This window comes from Heloderma suspectum, chromosome 7 (genome assembly GCF_057233095.1).
Source record: "Heloderma suspectum isolate Gila_16-S chromosome 7, 16-S_ref, whole genome shotgun sequence".
NCBI lineage: Eukaryota > Metazoa > Chordata > Lepidosauria > Squamata > Helodermatidae > Heloderma > Heloderma suspectum.
The window spans coordinates 67,075,066-67,094,877 of record NC_139464.1 but is presented as its reverse complement, the minus strand read 5'-3'; the positions used below and the strand labels follow the sequence as shown (position 1 = coordinate 67,094,877).

Below are 19,812 nucleotides of genomic sequence, written 5' to 3'. Positions count from 1 at the left end.
AGGCCCTTTTCATGCATTTTTATTTATTTACTTATTTACAACATTTATATGCATTAAAATGTGTATTTTTAAAAACAGAATACCAGTAAAAACTGTCGCTGGTCAGTCAAGGAAGGCTTCCTGAAATATGGTTTCAGGAGGCGCGTAAAACAACACAATGTTGGTGTCTGCCTGACCTCTAGAAGGAGGGAGTTCCATAGAAAGGGGCCACCACACTGAAGGCTTTTCTCTGGTTGGACTCCAATCAGACCATAGGTCCATGCAAGACTACCAGGATCATGCCCTCTGATGTCTTCAGTGACCAGGCAAGTTGATAGGGGAGAAGGCACTCTCTCAGTTGTCCTAGTCCCAAGTTGTTTATTGCCTTAAAAATACCGCTGTGTTAATGGAAAGGAAATTACTCCTTGACCATACTTTTAGAGCAAATATGGTCAAACAGTATTTCCTTCATTATCTGGACATTGCAAAGGATGGTACATTTCTTAACCATAGTGATGTAGCCAGCATAGTGAGGAAGGAGATCACAAATCAGATGGCTATATAGACATGGCTGTCATAAATCACATCCAGTATATACAAGGATTTGAATACGAAAGGGATAGATTAATGTGAATGTTTAAAGTTTATATTATAGATCCAAATTAATTTGTCCTCAGCCTTTAGGGCAAAAACAGCTCTTTTCCGTCCTGTTATACAGGCATGACAGCATTTAAGTTGAGAGGTGCTTCTTATAGAAATCTATAAGAACTCTTGAGGTCAACATGCAGCTCTTCTTTTGTGCCTGCCTCTGAGAACAATCCGACTGGCAGGCACAAGGAGACAGTGCTTTTTCAGTAGTGGCACCATACTAATGGCAGTCCTTCCCAGTTTGGGTATGTCAGGTCCTGTCTTTGCAGGCCTTTAGAAGAGCTGTAAAGATGCATTTATACCCAGTGACTTTCTACTAAGGGTTTTATGAGGCTGCTTGAGATAAATTGTTTCCGTGTGTTATTGATTGTGTTTGTTTATTTATTTTTTCCTGTTTTTTAGTGTGAATTTTAACAAAACAAACCGAAAACATAACAAAACCAAAATAATAATAATAATAATAATAATAATACATATACTAAAATCCTCAGTTTCAAATATTACAGTATTCAAAAAAGAAAAAGAAAAAATAGGTTACACATAAACTTCAGTGAAAGCAGACCAAATATCCACATATAAGTCCATTTGCAAGTTACGCCTATATACCACTCTTTCAAATGTTGCTAGTGTTGCTGAGTCTTCAGTCCATTGTGTTATAGGCGGTGAGCTTTTCTCCTTCCAATATCGTAATATCAGTCTTTTAGCAACCAAAAGGTGCAAAAAATCAATTTACGCTGACCATGTGTTGCATTCCAAGACACAGGTAAGTAATTTAAAAGCGCATTTATATCAGTAAATACTATGGAGCCAGGGCCTGTAAAATACGGAGCCAGGGCCTGCAGGATAAGCTGCCACCATTGGGGAAGAGGCGTGCCTGCTGCTGCTGGGCCTGCTGCTGATGCACCGCTGCCGCCACCACTATCACTACTGTGCACTGGTTACCAGTTGTTTTCCAGGCCAAATTCAAGGGGTTGGTTTTGACCTTTAAAACCCTATATTGTTCTGGCCCAGCCTATCTTAAGGAGCGCCTCCAGCGACACCACACAGGCCGCTTAACAAGATCAGCCAGGACAGCTAGACTGGTGGGGACGAGGGAGAGGGCCTTTTCTGTGGTGTCCCCCACTCTGTGGAACTCCCTCCCTAGGGAACTCTGCTATGCTCCCTCTTTAATGAGCTTTCGCTGTGCATTAAAAACATGGTTGTTCAGGCAGGCATTTGGGGTGGGTTAGGGTATTTTAGAAAACGTTTTATTGTAGAATTTTATTGTTTTAAACTGTTTTATTATATGCTGTACATCGCCTAGAGTGGCTGGGTGATCAGCCAGATGGGCAATTAATAAATTTAAAAATAAATAAATACTAAAGAGCTTTCCAATACAACATTTATCCATATAATAACTTCTTCCCAAAAAGAGGCAACCATTGGGCATTTCCAAAACATATGAATAAGAGAAGCATTGACTGCATTACACCTCCGACAATTAACTGAAGCCTTTATTAAAAAGATGTTGTGGCATCCAATAGACCTGAAACAAAAGTTTTTTTCTGAATAAGGCATAACTGAAGTTCCATTGAAGTGTCTGATACAGATGCCAAGGCAGCAGTCCATTGATTAAACAAAATAGGACGTTCCAATTCCCCGTTCCACTCCTGCTGTAAACCACTTGTGTCATATTTATTAATTGATAATAAATGTTTATAAACATGAATTGTAGGTCGATACATCTGATCAGCTTCAATAAGTATTTCCAATGGCATAGGAGTCTCCGAAGTAGTAAAAGCAGCAGGACCAAATCTAGATACCAACAAATGTTTCAATTGCAAGTACTGCCATTCCACTGTAGCAGGTAAATCAAATTGTTCTCGCGAAATTGAAAACAACAAGAACTCATCATGACCCCCCACTAATTGATCCATGGTAAAAATCATTTTAGCTGTCCAGGTCCACCATAAAAATATTTTCTTACCAATTCTTAAATCTGGATTTCCCCATAAAGTAGGGATGGCAGAGAATTCTGCCACGGACTCTGGAGGGGAGGATTCTTAGAATCCGCCCCCCTCCCCAGAGTCCGTGGCAGAATGGACAACTCCACCCCGCCACCCCACGAAGTCCAACCTGGCCGCATCCTACCTGGCACCGCCGGGTCCATCTGCGGCGGTCTTTGGACGCAAATGGTGTCCGGCGTAGTGGACACCATTTGCGTCCCTTTGCCTTACCGTGATAGGCTATGTAAACCTTTACGTAGCCTATCATGGTAAAGAGCAGGGATGCAAATGGCATCCACTATGCCATTTGCTTCTCTTTGCATTACCGTGATAGGCTACGTAAATCTTTACGTAGCCTATCACGGTAAGGCAAAGGGATGCAAAGGGATTTGCTGCAGAGCGGAGCCGGCCAGGGAAGATTCTGGGGGGGGGGAGGACCGGGTTGTCTCCCCCCCCGTGGACCCCCAGCGGAGCCAGGTAGGTGGGGTTCGTACACCCCTACCATAAAGTCAGTTTAGCATGGGAAAATGGATCAAACTGTAATTGATGTGACATTATACACCAAACTTCTCTAACTGCCAAAATTGTGGGAGGAGCTCTGTCTACCTTGATATGCCAAGAACCTAATGCCATCCATTTAAAGAGGGGCTGCAGACAGGAAGATTCCAATACTGACCATGGAGGAAAATCTAATTTGAGTGGAAAAGACCAAAATTTAGTAGAGGTCAGCAAATAGGCCCGATGGTACATAGTTAGGTCCAGAAAACCGAACCCGCCTCCATTAATTGGAAGTTGCATCCTTTTAAAAAATATTCTTGGTGGAGAGTAACCCCAGAAAAATTTATGAAACAAAGCATTAAGGTTTTGGAAATATTTGCCAGGTATAAGTATAGGGATCCCACATATAACATAAATAATTTGAGGTATGGTATTCATCTTAAGTGTATTCACCTTACCCCATACACTCAACTTTAAAGATGCCCATCTCTCTCTATCTCATGAAATACCATTAATCAACTTGTTTAAATTTAACCTAATCATTTGAGATATATCTCTAGGATAATTATTCCCAAGTAAGTAATAAACTCTGGGCACCATCGAAATTGCCAACTGGATAATATGCTAGAGTATATCCTGTCTCCAAATGGCATTATTTCTGACTTTGACCAATGAATTGAATAGCCGGACAATTCACCAAAGGTATTAATCAGTTTAATCAAAGCTGTAACTGATGACTGGCATCTCGGGATAAATAACAAAAGATCATCAGCATAAAGGCTAATTTTGAATTCTAAACCAAAATAGACAAATCCATGAATACTATTATTTTGTCTAATAGCACACATCAGGGGTTCCAAACATAAATTGAATATCAATGGGGAAAGTGGACAACCTTGTCTGGTGCCCTGCCCAAGTAAAAAAAAAAGCTGAGAATAAACCATTGGTCGTTACTCTCTCTAGGAACTGAATATAAAATTTTAACCCATTTCAAAAATTCTATAGGAAAACCAAAATTAGTCAATGTAATAAACATAAATTTCCAATGAATTTTGTCAAAGGCCTTTTCTGCATCCAAGGAGATGATGGCCGCCTGATCAGTTCTTTCAGAGTTTAAAGCCACTAAATTAACAACTAATCTAAGATTATCAGCCCCCTGTCTATTTTTAATAAATCCCACCTGGTCTGGTCTAACCAATACAGTGATGACTTGTTGTAATCTGTTGGCCAAGATTGCTGTTAATATTTTGATATCTACGTCAATTAATGATATAGGTCAATAGTTAGCACAATAAGTATGGTCCTTGCCTGGCTTAGGATCACAGTAATGTAAGCATCATTTATGCTTACCTTAACTATGAAGAGAGGGAGTCTACTTCAAAGATATGATTATAGAGGCAATAGAACTTTGGGACTAAAAAACTAGAAAATGTTTTATACCATTCAATTGGAAATCCATCCGGTCCGGGTGATTTCCCAGTATTCATTTTCATTATTGCACTCATAATTTCCTCTAAACGCAGAGGAGTTAAAAGGAACTGTTGTTGTGAAGAATCTAAACGTGGAAGCTTAATCTGAGGGAAAAAGGTGTCCATATCTTGCTCTGATATCTTATTACCAGTACTATGCAGATCAGAATAAAACTTTTAAAATTGTGAATTTATATCTGTAGGAGGAGTATATACTTTGCCACTCTCATCTTTAATAGCTAAAATGACATTTTGATGTTGATGCTAAGACAACGTGCAAGGATCTTACTAGGACTTTCACTATTTTCCCAATATTTCTGTCGTAGACAGGTCAGAGCAAACCCCCCTGTTTTGAAAGAATATTATTCAACTCATCCTTAGTATTCTGTAGCTCTTGATACAGTTGTGCTGTGGGGGAAGTGGCAAACTGAGTTATAAGAGATTTCAGCTTCTTGTTCAGGTACATCTGTTGCTTTTTTTAAAGCTTCATTTGATAAGCATAAGAGATAATTTGGCCCCTTATAAAAGCTTTACTAGCCTCCCATTCAATGGCACACGAACCTGCTGTACCCTCATGAATATTGAAATACTCTGTTAATTCAGCTATCATCTGGGTTTTAAACTTTTCATCATTAACAAGAGAAACATTAAAAAGCCAAAAACGAGGGCCCTAGGAGTACCAGAAAATTGCAATTCCAAACATACTGGGGTATGATCTGACACTTTGTTGTTGTTCAGTCGTGTCCGACTCTTCGTGACCCCATGGACCATAGCACGCCAGGCCTTCCTGTCCTGCGCTCTCTCCCGGTGCGTGCTCAAGTTCATATTCATATTTTAAGATTTAAAATTCATATTTTAAATTTTAAAATTCATATTTTAAGTTCATATTGGTAGTGTCAAGATCTGACACTACCAATGTGTCAATCTTGCAATCTTTTATTTAACATACTAAAGTTGTAGAAATCAAAAAATAATCTAATCTAAAACAGTTATGGTGAACTGGTGAAATAAAAGTATATTCTCTATCAGCAGGGTGTAAATTCTCCAAGCATCAATTAAACCATATTCCATCATATAAGCCTGGAGTGCCAGTCTCACAGCAGACTGAGTCTTAGGAGAAGGTGTACTCCTATCTAACAAGGATCTGACACCTCATTAAAATCCCCACCCACAATCAAATAATCATAGGTCATATCAACCAGTTTAGCAAAACAATCATGAAACATAGCTGGAGAATCAATATTAGGCCAATATGCATTGATCATAGCAATTAATGTACCTATATACTTTCCTACCAAGATCAAAAAATGCCCCTTGGTATCAAAAATCACTTGTTAAACTGAAATATAAAGTCTCTTATGAATTAAAATCACAACCCCTTTACACTGTGTTGAAGTATCTGTGACATAGGCCTAACCAACCCAGTCCTTTTGCAACATCTGTCAATCTGCAGCCATCAAATGGGTTTCTTGTAAAAAAAAAAAAAAAAAAGCCATGTCAGCATTAAGCTCTTTTAACTTGGTAAGAACTCTTTTCTGTTTGTTTATGTTTCACAGCTCCTTGACATTCCATGAAGTCACGTTAAACATTGAAAAAATAAAATAAAATTATTTGCCCCTCCGCCCAAACACATCTTTCCAAATTTGCAAACAATAACTAAATCTATATACCATAAATGACACAACAAATACATCCTTGGTTTACACTTAAGACTAACCATTTCAGACATCATCAAAGTAATTCTTGTTACGTAGAAACTGAGAAGAAATTTTAAATTATTCAGAAATACGAACAATAGTTGAAAATTAAAAAAAACAAAATAAAAATAAAACTCAAATAGTCCAGTTTGTGTCCACATACCATAAAAAGTACCCCAAAAAAGCCTAAGGGAACAGTCCTATCTAGATAGGTGGCTGCCTCTGAACTTGGAGGCGACCACCTATCGACAGCAGGACAGGAGAAGCATGGAAGGCATTGTTCCCTTCACGCTTCTCCTGCTATGCTTTTTTGGCTAGACAGCCGATTGTGGCTGTCTAGCCATGGAAGGACAGAGCAGGGAAGGAATGTATGACACATAGGATGTGTTGTACAGGCAGTTCCGCTCTCCCCACCCCGGAACACCCCCAGCCACGCCCCTTTCCGGCTGCACTCCTCTTGCGAGTGTGGAGGATGGGGCTGTTCTGCACTGCCCCCAAGGCAGCACGGAAGTGGTGGGAGGTTGGTTCCTGGAAAACAAGATGTCCTATGGCCATCTACCTGCTGTCTAGCGGCTATAGAATTGCTCCCTCCGAGACCAAAACAAACAAACAAACAAACAAAAACCTTAACAAAAGCAAAAACAAAAAATAAACACTTTTGCCTTCTATTTGGACCAATGTGCAACTGCACATTGATTTTAATGTTTGCATTTTGGTTTTAGCCTTATTGTTTGGTTATTAAGTTATTAATTCCATTTAATTGTGTATTATTGATATTTTATGGATTTTGTAAGTCACTTTGAGAGGGCTTTTTTGTCCTCTTAGCAGCCTATAAGCACTTTAAAATAAATAAAATTCAATTTAAAATAGATGGATAGGGAATGCTCTGTAAAGAATTTAGTGTTGTCTTGTTTGTCAGTACAGTCCACATCAAATGCCTTGACCTCGTGCCTTTCTATAAACAGAAACTTCATTCTGTCTGCAGCTATGAATACCCCAAGTCCACAAAATTTTTGTAACTGCTATAGTATTAGATTTTTGGTTCATTGTACAGCCAAGGCATAAAGCCAATTTGAAGTACATTCTGGAAACAGTTCTACTCAGTCATAATCTTTGTTTACTAAAACAAATAACTTTACCATTGATGTAACATACGTGTTTGTTTAAAAAACAAGAAAATGAAGAACTGGGGGAAAAGGGGGTGGGGTGGGAACTTGCTAGAGTACTTGACCAAATGGATCCTTATATGGATATTTGGTCTGCTTTTGCTGGTTTATGAATAATGATTAGAAAGCCATATTTTTGTGTATACACGCATTTCATATGCATGCATTGAAGTTGATATATTCAAATCTATGCAGCCACATTTTCTTTTGTTTTCCTCTTTTTTTTTTGGTTTGTTGAAATTTTACAACAAAAAATAATTATTAAAAAAAGAGGTGGAAGGACATATTTTTCCCATAAAGGCAGATGAATGTGGCTAAGTCAGGACATCTAAGCCTTTACAGGTACATTAGTAGCAATAAATCATTTCCCATAATATGCTGTTTGCAAGAAGCCAGATCAGACTGAGTCAGGATCAGTGCTTATTTGCTAGTGTGAGAGGTATTGGTGCTGCAGCCTGCTTGGAGACTAACTTGGAAGCCACTTTTCCTAATCCCAAATGTGCATGTCATGGTAGTGATTCCTTACAAGTGAAGGAAGAGCAACCAGCACAGCCTCTCCTTCAGTATCAAATTGTACCCAGACTGAATTAACCCTGACAATGAAATCTAAAAAACACTGGTGCATTCTATCTGTTGATGTCATTTTGGTTTTTATTTTTATTACTTTAATGTTTTAATTTTATTGTACAGCACTGAAACGATCAGCAATTACTTGATATCTACCGGTTTCAAATGAAATTTTGGCCAAAAAAGTGTCCGCCTTCCCCAGCCTGGCACCCTCCCGGTGTAGTGGACTTCCATCAGTTGTAGTTAAAAACATCTGAAAGGCACCAGGTTGGGGAAGGCTGGTATAGCTAAGATATCAGTTAGCAAGGTGGGGGGAACTGTTCCCTGTGACATACCAATCCCGCATGGAGCAGGATCACTAGTTTGTGGAAGGGGAGCACCCTTTGGAATGTCATTCTGACTGTGCCTGGTTGAAGAAAGGGATGACAACTTACAGTCTTACTAGGGGAAGAGAGGAACAGAGGGTTCTTTCAGAAATTTATTTAGAAAATAAATATAATAAACTTGCATTTCTACTTTGGAGTGCCATAATGAACTTGCTTAGGCATTTTTAGAGAGAGCGATTATGCTTATTTTATTATAGCAAATGTTTTAGAACTCAGATTCTATTGCTGCCTTTTCGGACCTATGCTAGCCTTCCTCAGCCTGGTGCCTTCCAGATGTGTTGGACTACAACTCCCATTATTCCCAGTCAGCATGCCCATTGGGATGAGAGTTGTCCAGCATATCTGGAGAGCACCAGGTTGGGGAATACTGACCTCCAGATGGCTCCTATAGCTTTAATGGGCACCAAAGACGCGTCCTGATAACATCGTGCTTTTAATTGCCCAAGATCTCACTATCCTCACCGTTGCTGCAGTGATGATTTTTTTTTTTAATAGAGGAATAAAAGCAGTTGTGTATAACAGTGGGCTTATTAGAGTGAAATGTAGCACTTTCCCTTTCACATCATGCCCAATGTGGGATACAGAGTTGCATATATTACACCAAAATTAGCCTTACCCTTTCCTTTATTTTATTTTCAAACTACAGAACAAACAAACTAATTTTACCAAGTATTTTGTGTTGTGTAATTTCCTTACATATCATGGAAAGCAGAGAAACCAAGGTGAAGACATAAAACAATCCTTGTTGCAGATCTACATGAAGAAAGGTATAAGTTGCTGTCTCCCACCCTTGTTTAGGAACTATCTGAGCAATAATAAGCTAGTCACGTTCTATATATTCCATATGAAACAGATGACGCAGAGTGGTTTTTAGAGCTGTGGAAACTAAATCACCTCATTTCCATTGTTTCAACACTGTCAGCCAGTTTGTGGCCAGCTTGGGTTTTCTAATTTTGATTTAAACACAACTCAGAATGGCTCTGGTGGGCGGTGGGCTCATGGATTTACGGTGCACTTGTTCGTCGAACTTGCAGCACTCTATGGCAGCCCTGTTGTTTTTGTGACAGAGTCTGTTTGACTGGTTTTGGATTTATGAAGAAAATAATTCAGAATGGAGTAATAATTTTCCCTTGGCAATTACACTACCATTTGGTACTTTGTCCCTATGGGGAAAATGAATGTGCTGGGATCTATCTGTGGGTTCAGTAAGAGAACAATCCAAGGTCAGAATGCAGCTGCATAACACACAAATGCCTCCTTCAGCCTTAGATGTGCAGTGTTTGGCAGACTCACTGAAAGCTCCAGCAATTTAAAGATTAATTTCTGTGTCAACAAATTTGGAATGTTAAGTCATGGGGTGTTATGGTTTGAAGAATTCCCTTTTTGCCAGTTAATCAGAAAATCTTATGATGAATTTTGATTTCAAAAATGTGCAGGCTATTTCCTTCTGAAGGAGCCACAATACTTCTCCACTCACTGATGGGATTGTACCTTCTAAATCTCCCTGCGTTTATTGGTGGTGCCTAATAAATAAAAACTCTGATTATTCTTTTGAGCACCAACTATCATGGCAATATCAAAAAGGCATGTACAAAATTCTTGTAAATCATAGAGAGAGATTGAATGTTGTCGAGAACATGAAGAAGCACCAATCTGATCTTCACTTTACATGCTTTGGCAATCCTTCCTTCATCAAAGATTTTGCATGATTGCCTGAATGTTGACGTCACAGTGGTTGGTATTCTGACAATATGCCCAAAGCAAGAAAGCTGTTCTATCCAATCAGCAATTTCCCTTGCCCTTCTATACAACCATATATTCCCAGCACTGTCCAAGAGATATGCAACAGGAGTCAAGAAACACCTTGATATGATCCTTCCATCAGTACACCTGATCTTCTAGGCATTGGCTAATGGTGCTGGTCCAGTACAAAAAAGAGACTGTAAGAGTTGTGATTGATGAGAACTGGTTTCTATTTCCTTGTTTCTCTTACTAAGCTTTGGAGATAATGAAAAGAACAATTTTACATACCCTGTACCTGATAAATCATATTCCAGAGTTTTACCATATTCAATGGAAACAGCCATTTCTGCCACATTGAAATTCAATGGAAACAGCCATTTCTGCCACATTCAGCACAAAGTACATTCTGCTGGTACTTTGGAGAAACATGAAATATGACAATTTGGAAAAGTAAATGAGTAGAGAATACTGAAGCTTGAAGATTCCAGTTGTTATTTTTTTTAAAAGCAGATCCACCCCTCTATTTAAATCTTGCTGAAATGTGAACATTTAAGACATTAATAGTTTGCTTACAGGCTTACAAAAATATTTTCTTGCTATGTAATGTCGTTTTACCTTCAAAGTAAAAACTTAAAAAAAAAACACACAACCACAAACAATTCTGCTGGAGAGTGATCATGTGTCCTTGACTGCTTCAGTTTGACATAGCTATGGTGTTCATATATTTGTCCATGATGTCATAAATCATGGTTTATGAAGTCGTGGATGAGTGCTCTTTCCACATGTTCCCCCTTTATGCCTCCTCTTCCTTCCATTGCACACTGGCTTCAACACAGAGGTCTTGGCTAGCATTAAAACAGAGTTCCCTGTTACAGCTGAACTGGGGAACTCTGGCTTAATGTCGATTAACAAACCAGGATAATAAGCCAGGATCTGATCCAGGCTTATTATCCTGGCTTGTTATAACCATAATGAAACCAGAGTTTCCCAGTTTGGATTAATGCAAGCCAGGATCTCTGTGCAGAAGCCGAAGTGTAATGGGAAGATGGGAAGGAAATGGGAAAGGAATGCACAACCACAGTGCCCACCCATGGCTTAATAAATCATTGTTTATGAAGCTGTGGAGAAACATCTGAAAGCAGTCTGTGTCTTTAGATAGGTTAATAAAGATTTGGCAAAGGAATTTCGGAGGAGTGCAGAAGCAAGATTAAATTTTCATTAAAAAATGTTTCCCTGGAGTCAGTTTTTTCCAGTTGCCTCTATCTCTACAGGCTGTCAAGCAGAACCAAAAGACTCACCTGTTTACCTTGGCCTATAATTGACTTAGGATTAGGGATGTCAGAAAATTCCATGACGGATCTCAGTGAGGCCGAATGCCAGTGCATTCGGCCCCCCGAAATCCGTCGCAGAACGAAGCCCCCGCCCCCCCACCCCACGAAAGGTGCACGAAACGGAGCACTTACCTGCTCTCGTCCGCGCTGCTTTGCGAATGGCGGCCGTCCTGCGGCCGCCATTCGCTTCCTCCTCTTCAAGCCATGATAGGCTATGTAAATACTTACATAGCCTATCACGGCTAACGCAGGGACGCCATTTGCATCCCTGTGGAGGCCGTGATAGGCTACGTAAGTATTTACATAGCCTATCATGGCGGGGGGCGAGGAAACCCCAGCATACGCAAATGGCGGCGGCTACCGCCATTTGTGTACGCTGGGTTCCCCCCCCCCCCACCTTGATAGGCTACGTAAATACTTACGTAGCCGATCACGGCAGGGGGGAAAAAAACCAGCGTACGCAAATGGTGTTAGCCGCCGCCATTTGCGTATGCTGGGGTTTTTCCGCCTGCCGTGATAGGCTACGTAAATATTTATGTAGCCTATCACGGCTCACTACAGGGATGCAAATGGCGGCGGCTACGACAGCTGCCATTTGCGTCCCTGCAGGGCTGCCCAGCGGCCGGATGTCCGGCTGCGGGTGGCTGGAGCCGGCCGGCGGCTACGCAGCTTGGCTGCGGAGCGGAGCCAGCCGGGCAGGATTCCAGAGGGAGGGAACGGAGCACCTCCACCCCCATCGAGGATTCCGGGGGGAGGAACAGAGCGCCTCTCCCCACCGCAGATGCCCCTCAGCGGAGCAAGGTAAGGGATTCGTACATCCCTACTGAGGATTTTCCTGGGACCGTTGTGTATATAGTACTGTCTGGTCTTAACTGTTAATTTTGATTTTATCATTGTTTTTGTTCTTACAATTTTATTATGTGTTGTGGGTTTAAGTTTTGTTGTACACCACCTTGGGAAGGTTTGCCCTAAAAGGCAGCTTATAAATATTTTAAATAAATAAATAAATACTTTATTTATTTATTTATTTATTTATTTTGCTGTTCTGCAGCAAATGCTTATGACTGTTGGAATGATGTTTTTGAATGCTCTTACAATGAAATAATTCTGTATCTCCTACAAAACTTTATAAATGTTCAAATTCACTTAAACTTGTGGACATCAGTTCATTTAAATTACAGATATTATGAAGATGTATAGGTTCATTTTTAAAAGGCTTTCAGCACATAAAAGCATTTGAAAATAATATTTACATGTTAGCATAATACGATGAAGTGATCATACTTTCTTCCTTGTATGTACCCCTTGAAAAGCCTACCTCAGTTTATAAAGTCATCAGATACCTTTTATCCAAATAATAATTAACAATGACTTCTTTGATTGTACAGAGCTGGTTATTTGCCTCAGAATATTCCACTAGAGGTTATCAGATATCTGTCCAAGGAAAAGGAATTTCTGCCCTGGCATGCCGGTAGCCGAGCTCTTTATCCTCTAGATAAGTTACTGGACCGCACAGAAAACTACAACATCTTCAATGTAAAGACATATATATTTCTTTGTTGTTACAAACCACCAAACTGTTGTTGACCTTTCCAGTAGGATTCTTTAATTTTCTTAAGGCCTTTCTACATGATCAGGCAAGGTCCACGCCAAATGCTCTTTAACTTCTGTGCAATAATCCTGCAATGGCAATACTATGATATGCCTTATTGAAAAAAAACTGGCCAGATGTGCACTCCCAGTGCAGAAGAAAAGAGAGCACATAATCTCCAGGGCACTAAAATTAATAATGAGGGAATTGTATCATTCATCACTAACTGTGTCACAACATTATCCAGTGGGGAGGCACTATTGTAATAGCAATAAATGTGCTGTTTGGGAGAAGAATTGCATTTTGCACTTTGAGATAAGATGTGCAGGCTATGTGAGAAATGAATACACATGTACTGCATAAATAGATTATGTCGGAAGGCCATATAGACATTTATTTCATGAGGGCATGATCCAGCAAGAGTAAAGCACTCTTAGGTTTCAATGGGAGAGTTAAGCATGTGCTTGAATATTTTTTCACAGACATCAGTATGACTTAAAAGTGCTTTACTTCTGTGTCGAGCCCTTTGCTTTTGTTCTTTAATGTGGTGACTGTAACCTTCAGTTTGCATTTGAATAATAATAGGCTGCGCAGTATATACTTTACTAAAGCTCTACATAAATGTGACTATAAATTTTATCAGAATATGTTCAGTACCAGAAGTGATATTATCATTTCAGTCCAAAAAGTGGAATTGAATTCGATATACTTCTTGTCATTATCAAGAATTAGATTACTATTTAATCCTAAACCCACCCATAATTGGGGGCAGGTGGCACAAGTAGGAGGGACAGTAGGTTACCAATATACACAAAGCTACCATTAAAAATGTTTCCTGCAGGAAAAAAAATCCGCTAAGGATGAAGCACATTTGAGAAAAGGAGCACTTTTATGCCACAAGTTAGGAACATAGGAAACTGCCTTATTTTGAGTCTGACTATAGACTCATTTAGTAACTCAGTATTCTCTACACTGCCTGTCAGCATCTCGCCAGAGTTTCAGACAGACGTGTTTCCCAGTCCTATCTAGAGATGCCAGGTACTGAATCTGGGACATTTTACACGCAACCTGTGTGCTCCAACATTGAACCATGGCCCCTCCCTGTTCAGATTGTATATATCAAATGTACTGCATAAATTGAATGGCCAATAACATATGTTAAAGATTTCTAACTTGAATATAGCCCCAAACCAACAGTCCTGAACAGCACCAAAACCAAGAGGAAAATATGCACAGGACCTGCAAAAATGTATTTCACTCTTGGAACATACCTCATACATTTTGAACTTTTCCTCTCTCAGAGGGACTCTGTCATGTAGGGTAAACAAGGAGCAGCGGGGTGGCAAAAGCAAGGAGCTACTTCAGTTCCATGCTATATTAATAAATTCACTCACTCCCCTCAGTTCCTTTGTCCTTCTAACGATTGCCAATAGACACTGAATTCTATGCAGCATAAGCTTCCTTTCCTGTCATGTAATGCTGAATTAAATGGAAAACTGAGTTGCCATGTTGCTGTTGCCTACATTGAAGAATCATTATAATGTATTCATTTCTGACTCCTGTTTAGTCTGACTGTTTATATATATATATATATATATATATGTATGCAATTTTAGTAAATAAGAATAGTAAAAATATTGCTGGATGGTTCTTCTTTATCATGTAAGAACTGACAATAAAGATATTATAAATTCATTTTTGTTGCAGGAGTAACTTACTTGCCACAGGGAGGTATATTATGTATCTCCTTTCATCTTGTCATAACATGCAGCCGAATATGTTGCCATGTAAATAAAAGTTATTCGCTCTTATGTTGTGCTAATATAATGTGAAATACATTTTTAAAGTTGCATTTATATTTCACCTAAAACGGGAATCTGGCAGTAAGAAAACTATGATATGATTATGAAGACACTTTACAACTTGACATAGAAAGTAAAGGTTCCTTTGTGTAAGGGTCAAAAGTAGAAAACTTGTTACACTACCTTTGCTTTTAAAAATGCCAACAACTAAAAGGACATTGAAATACAGACCTTGTTAAATTGTCCAATCTTGATATGCAGTTCACATTATTCAATATTATTACATCAATTGGCTCTGCCGGTGTAATAGTTTTGCCATCTTTGTGCATATAAAGACAACCAAGCCTATCAATTTCTTCTCTATGTGTGGCCTAAATGTGTCACTTATAAATGTTTAATGATGGACATTACTCAAACCTGCATTTTAAAGTCAGGTGTAGCCTGCCAAGGTAAATACTAGCCTGTCAAAGCAGCAGCAGCTTTTCATACTTGTGCCAAGTATATATTACATGTTTAAAACACAAGGCATGTTCTAGCTAATATTAAGCACTTTTCAGCCCCACTATTTAGAAGGATATTTGAGCACATGCTTAACTCTCCCCCATGGAAATCATTGGGACCTAAAAGTGTTTACCTTTGGTTGCATCCCACCTGCAGATAATGCTATAGGCTTGGATCCTGACTTCCCATCTGCCAGCAGGAACATTCAGTGAGTAGAGTTCTAGTCATGGGATACTCCTACTGGAGGCAACTTTATCAATTTTACCCTTCCCCCTGAAGCCCCTTCCACCCTCTGAAAATCTACTCTTGAAGGTTGGAAGACCATCTGGAACAGTGTGGCCGGGGAGAGAGCTGCAAAGAGTTGGGGAATTTGGCAAAAGTTGTCTCCTCCCTTTTGCCAGCAGGATCCTCTGCTGGATTGGAAGCCCTTCTGTGAATGGAAAGAGCCCTTCTGTTTATAGAAGGGAACTCAGAATCCAAGCCATACTCTTTAGCAACTGCTAGCTTTAACAATAATAATGAGGTGATATTACCAACTCATCTCACTTATCTCCGGCATGAATGACCAACCTGTGACACATGTGCCACCAATTGGCATTGAGAGCAGGGAGCTGAGGAGGTCCGACAGTCCTGGCCAGCGTAGAATCTTTACTATAGAATAGTAAAGGGGAATTACTTATTCCCCTTTCCACACCACTCTTAGGGCCAAACTAAATGGTCTTCTAATCATGCATAGCAGAGCTCTGCATGATTGGCTTCTTTATATCCATGGTAGTGTGCATGGCCCCAATTCAGATTGGGACCATGATGATTCAGGAGCGGGGATTTAAGCTTTCCCTCTCCCGTTTTTGGTCCAAAATTCCACAAACCACCCCCCAATGGGGGTAAAAAAGAAAAAGGAAACGTAGCCTTTGGCAGATTCCAAAGGGCTGAACTAAACATGATTAGCGGAATGATTAGTTTTGCTCTTAGACATAAAACCACCCCAATGCATAGGGGTTGGTAGGGGTGCATGCATAGTGGAGTGGCATCTTCTCATATTTTCAGCCTGACTTGTGGCACACATGCCAACAACGATTGGCTTCTACTTATCTGTAATATGTCATACATAAATATTCCAGTATGGAACCATTTTCAGCTATATTTTTTAACTACATGGAGCCTGTTAGCTGTGAAAGTATTTGATGCAGATTTTCCCCCTCTCTGTTTCAGGAATATATTTTAAGACAAGTTACGTCAATGTATCTTAAGCTTGGATGGCCAACAAATAATTTGGACAAATCCTTTGTTCAAGCTTCCTACCAGCATGAGTACTGTTATACTTTTTTACTGCTTCAAAATAGTTGTTGTAAACTGAACTCCATAAAATTAATATGAGCTTCAAGACTTATCATTTATATTTATATATTCTGTTTATTTGGGGCATGAGCTAGCCAAATTCCATTGATTATCATGTGTGTGTGTGAGAGAGAGAGCGAGAGAGAGAGAGAGAGAGAGAGAGAGATGTTTACCTGTCTTGTGGAAATCAATGGAACTTGAAAGTGTTAAACTTTGGCTGAACTGTGCCTTTTGTTTTCTGAATTTATATTGGGGTCTTGCTATTGTCTCTTCTTAAAAGTTGAACAGAATATTTTTTTTCTAAGTTCCTAGGTTCTGGCTGCATTTGGGGGATAAAACTCATGAAGCCTAAGATGTCTGCATGCTCGTAACTGACTGGCTTTATAGCAATTTAAATGTAATTACTTATTAGCTGATTTGTCATTTTAAGATCTACTGTTAAAGCATTGTTAATATGTTTTCCTTTGTTAAATATTAGCGTAGATCTTGTGAGCAATTATGTATCTCCATCTGAGAATCTGAACATATTTATTAACATGAGCCTAATGCTATTTTTGTTTGTGTTTTGGGATACCCAGGGAGTTACGCCGTGAAGTGATTATGCTGGCCTGCAGCTTTGGTAACAAGCACTGCCACCAGCAGGCTGCCACTCTAATCTCAGACTGGATTTCCAGCAATAGAAACAGGTAAAAAATATGGCAGCAAGCACCCTCCCTTGCTCCAAAAGTATTGGAGTTACTTTTTTTTTCTCAGAATAGATTTTTTCACAGAGAAGGAATAGATAAAGACATGTTTAAAGCCTAATATTAACAATAGTTGGGTCTTGTAAGGAAGAAGAGGTAGCTGCTGCATTCCACAAGCATGACATTTTTGAAAGGAAAGGGAGTGTTGTGCTTTAAATTTCTCATCTATTGCACGAAGATGACAAAGGGTGGAACAGAAAGCCCACTGCTTCCATCAACACAGGATCTGTGGAATCAGCGTGTGATTTTGCAGAACTCCCCTACAAGGCCCTGGCCCCTAGAAGTCACTGGGCCAGTCCCTTAGCCTGTCTGCTAAGTCCAGACTAGGGATGTCAGAGAATTCCGCCACGGATCTCGGTGAGGCTGAATGCCAGTGCATTCGGCCCCCCGAACTCCGTGGCGGAATGGCCTGCCGCCCCCCCGCGGATCCCCCCCAGGACAAGACTTACCTGGGGTGGATCTTCCGGGCGGCGGCAGCTGTGGCGGTGGCTGCGGCGGCTGGTCTTCCAACTGGCTGCTGCTGCTGCCATTTGCAGTCTTGTAAAACAACAACAACAACGTGATAGGCTACATAAAGATTTACGTAGCCTATCATGGCTGGGTTTAAAAAGAAAAGAAAAGAAAAACCAACTTAATAGGCCACGTAAATATTTACGTAGCCTATCATGGCTGGGTTTAAAACAAAAAACAAAAACCCGCGTACGCAAATGGCAGCGGTTATGGCCGCCGCCATTTGCGTGCCTTATTTTTGGCCGTCTTAGTCTACGTAAATATTTACGTAGACTAAAACGGCAAATCAAAAAGGGATGCAAATAGCGCCCGCCACGCTATTTGCGTTCCCCTTTATTTTCACCGTCATTGTCTACGTAAATATTTACGTAGATTAAGACAGCAAAAATAAGGAATGCAAATGGCGGCGGCCGTAGCTGCCGCCATTTGCGTACACGGGTTTTGTTTTTTGTTTTTCCCAGAGCCCTCTGCGGCCGGAAATCCGGCTGCGGACGGCTCTGGCCTGGCTGGGCCTGGCCGGCTGCTCCGCGGAGCTGCCGCAGAGCACAGCCAGCCGCGGAGGATTCCGGGGGGGGGAACGGATCACCTCCCCCCCCGTCGAGGATTCCAGGGGGAGGGGCCTCCCCCCCACCATCAACATAATCCGCGGAAAGGTAAGTGATTTTCGTACATCCCTAGTCCAGACTCACCTTAGCCGTAACCAAAATAAACTGCTGCCACCACCTACTGAGTGACAGAGAGCAGTAAGATTCTCCCTCTAAAAAGCCTTCCCCAACATTGGTCCCTCCAGAAGTTTTCCTCCCAGATTCCATCAGCCTCAGTCAGCATGGCCAATGGTCAGAGATGATGGGAGTTGTAGGGCAACACATCTGGAGGGACCCAGCTTGCTCTATATGTTTAACCATGTATCCACCCCTTTTTAAGCCATGTATCCATGCCTTTGATCTCACCCTGTCTCTCTTTCCTAACTCCTCTAATTGCTCTCCTGACTTTCCCTGTCTTCTCACTGTCTTCAATTCCCTCTTCTAACTGACTTTTCCACCTGTCACTCACTATACCTCTGCCCATCATTCCATCACACTTCTCTATCAACAATAATTCCTTCATTCATTCTTCTGTTACACAGAGTAAGTTCCTCTCCTGAACACAGTAGTAGTTTCCTTCGCTAAAACAGCAAAGTGGGCTCTCAGACTTACTAAGGCAACATCATCTTCAAAAAAAAAAAAAAAGCTTATTACTAATGGATAAGTAACTAAGGAAGATGTAGAGTCCTGGAGCTTGTTGTGAGTGCAAGGATTTTCCATAGCTGATAGTGGGAAAGCCATTCACTCTGTCTTCAAGATTGCCATCAATGTATATAAGAACTTAAAAAGAGCCATGCTAAATCATACCAAAAGCCTACCTAGTGCAGCTTTCTGTTCACACAGTGGCCAACCAGCTGCCTGTGGGAAGCCCACAAGTAGGACTTGAGTGAAACAGCAACATCCTGCTCATGTTCCCCAGCAACTGGTATATGTAGGGATACTGATTTTGGAGAAAGCATATAGCCATCATGACTAATAGCCATTGATAAACTTATCTTCCATGAATTTGTCTAATTCCCTTTTAAAGCCATCCAAGTTGATGGCCATCACTACATTTTGTGGTTGTTAATACCATAGCTTAACTATGCACTCTCTGAAGTGCTTATCTGCCTTGAATCTCCCACCATTGAGCTTCATTGGATAACACTGGTTCTAGTATTATGAGAGAGGTTTTTCTCCCTATCCACGTTCTCCATACCATGCATAATTTTCTTCACATCTATCATGTCTCCCCTTACTTTGTAACCTGTACTCATAGGAGTGTTGCTCCAGTT

The 19,812-nt window shown here is 40.4% G+C and overlaps 1 protein-coding gene across 1 annotated transcript in view; it reads left to right on the top strand.

Annotated features, from left to right (window-relative positions):
• TRHDE (thyrotropin releasing hormone degrading enzyme) overlaps positions 1–19,812 on the top strand; it is a 379,983-nt gene that overhangs the window by 337,280 nt on the left and 22,891 nt on the right. The window contains exons 13-15 of the mRNA XM_084810483.1: positions 12,858–13,005; positions 16,576–16,673; positions 17,280–17,387. Coding sequence (XP_084666609.1) covers positions 12,858–13,005; positions 16,576–16,673; positions 17,280–17,387 — 354 coding nt within the window. The remainder of the gene's footprint in view (positions 1–12,857; positions 13,006–16,575; positions 16,674–17,279; positions 17,388–19,812) is intronic.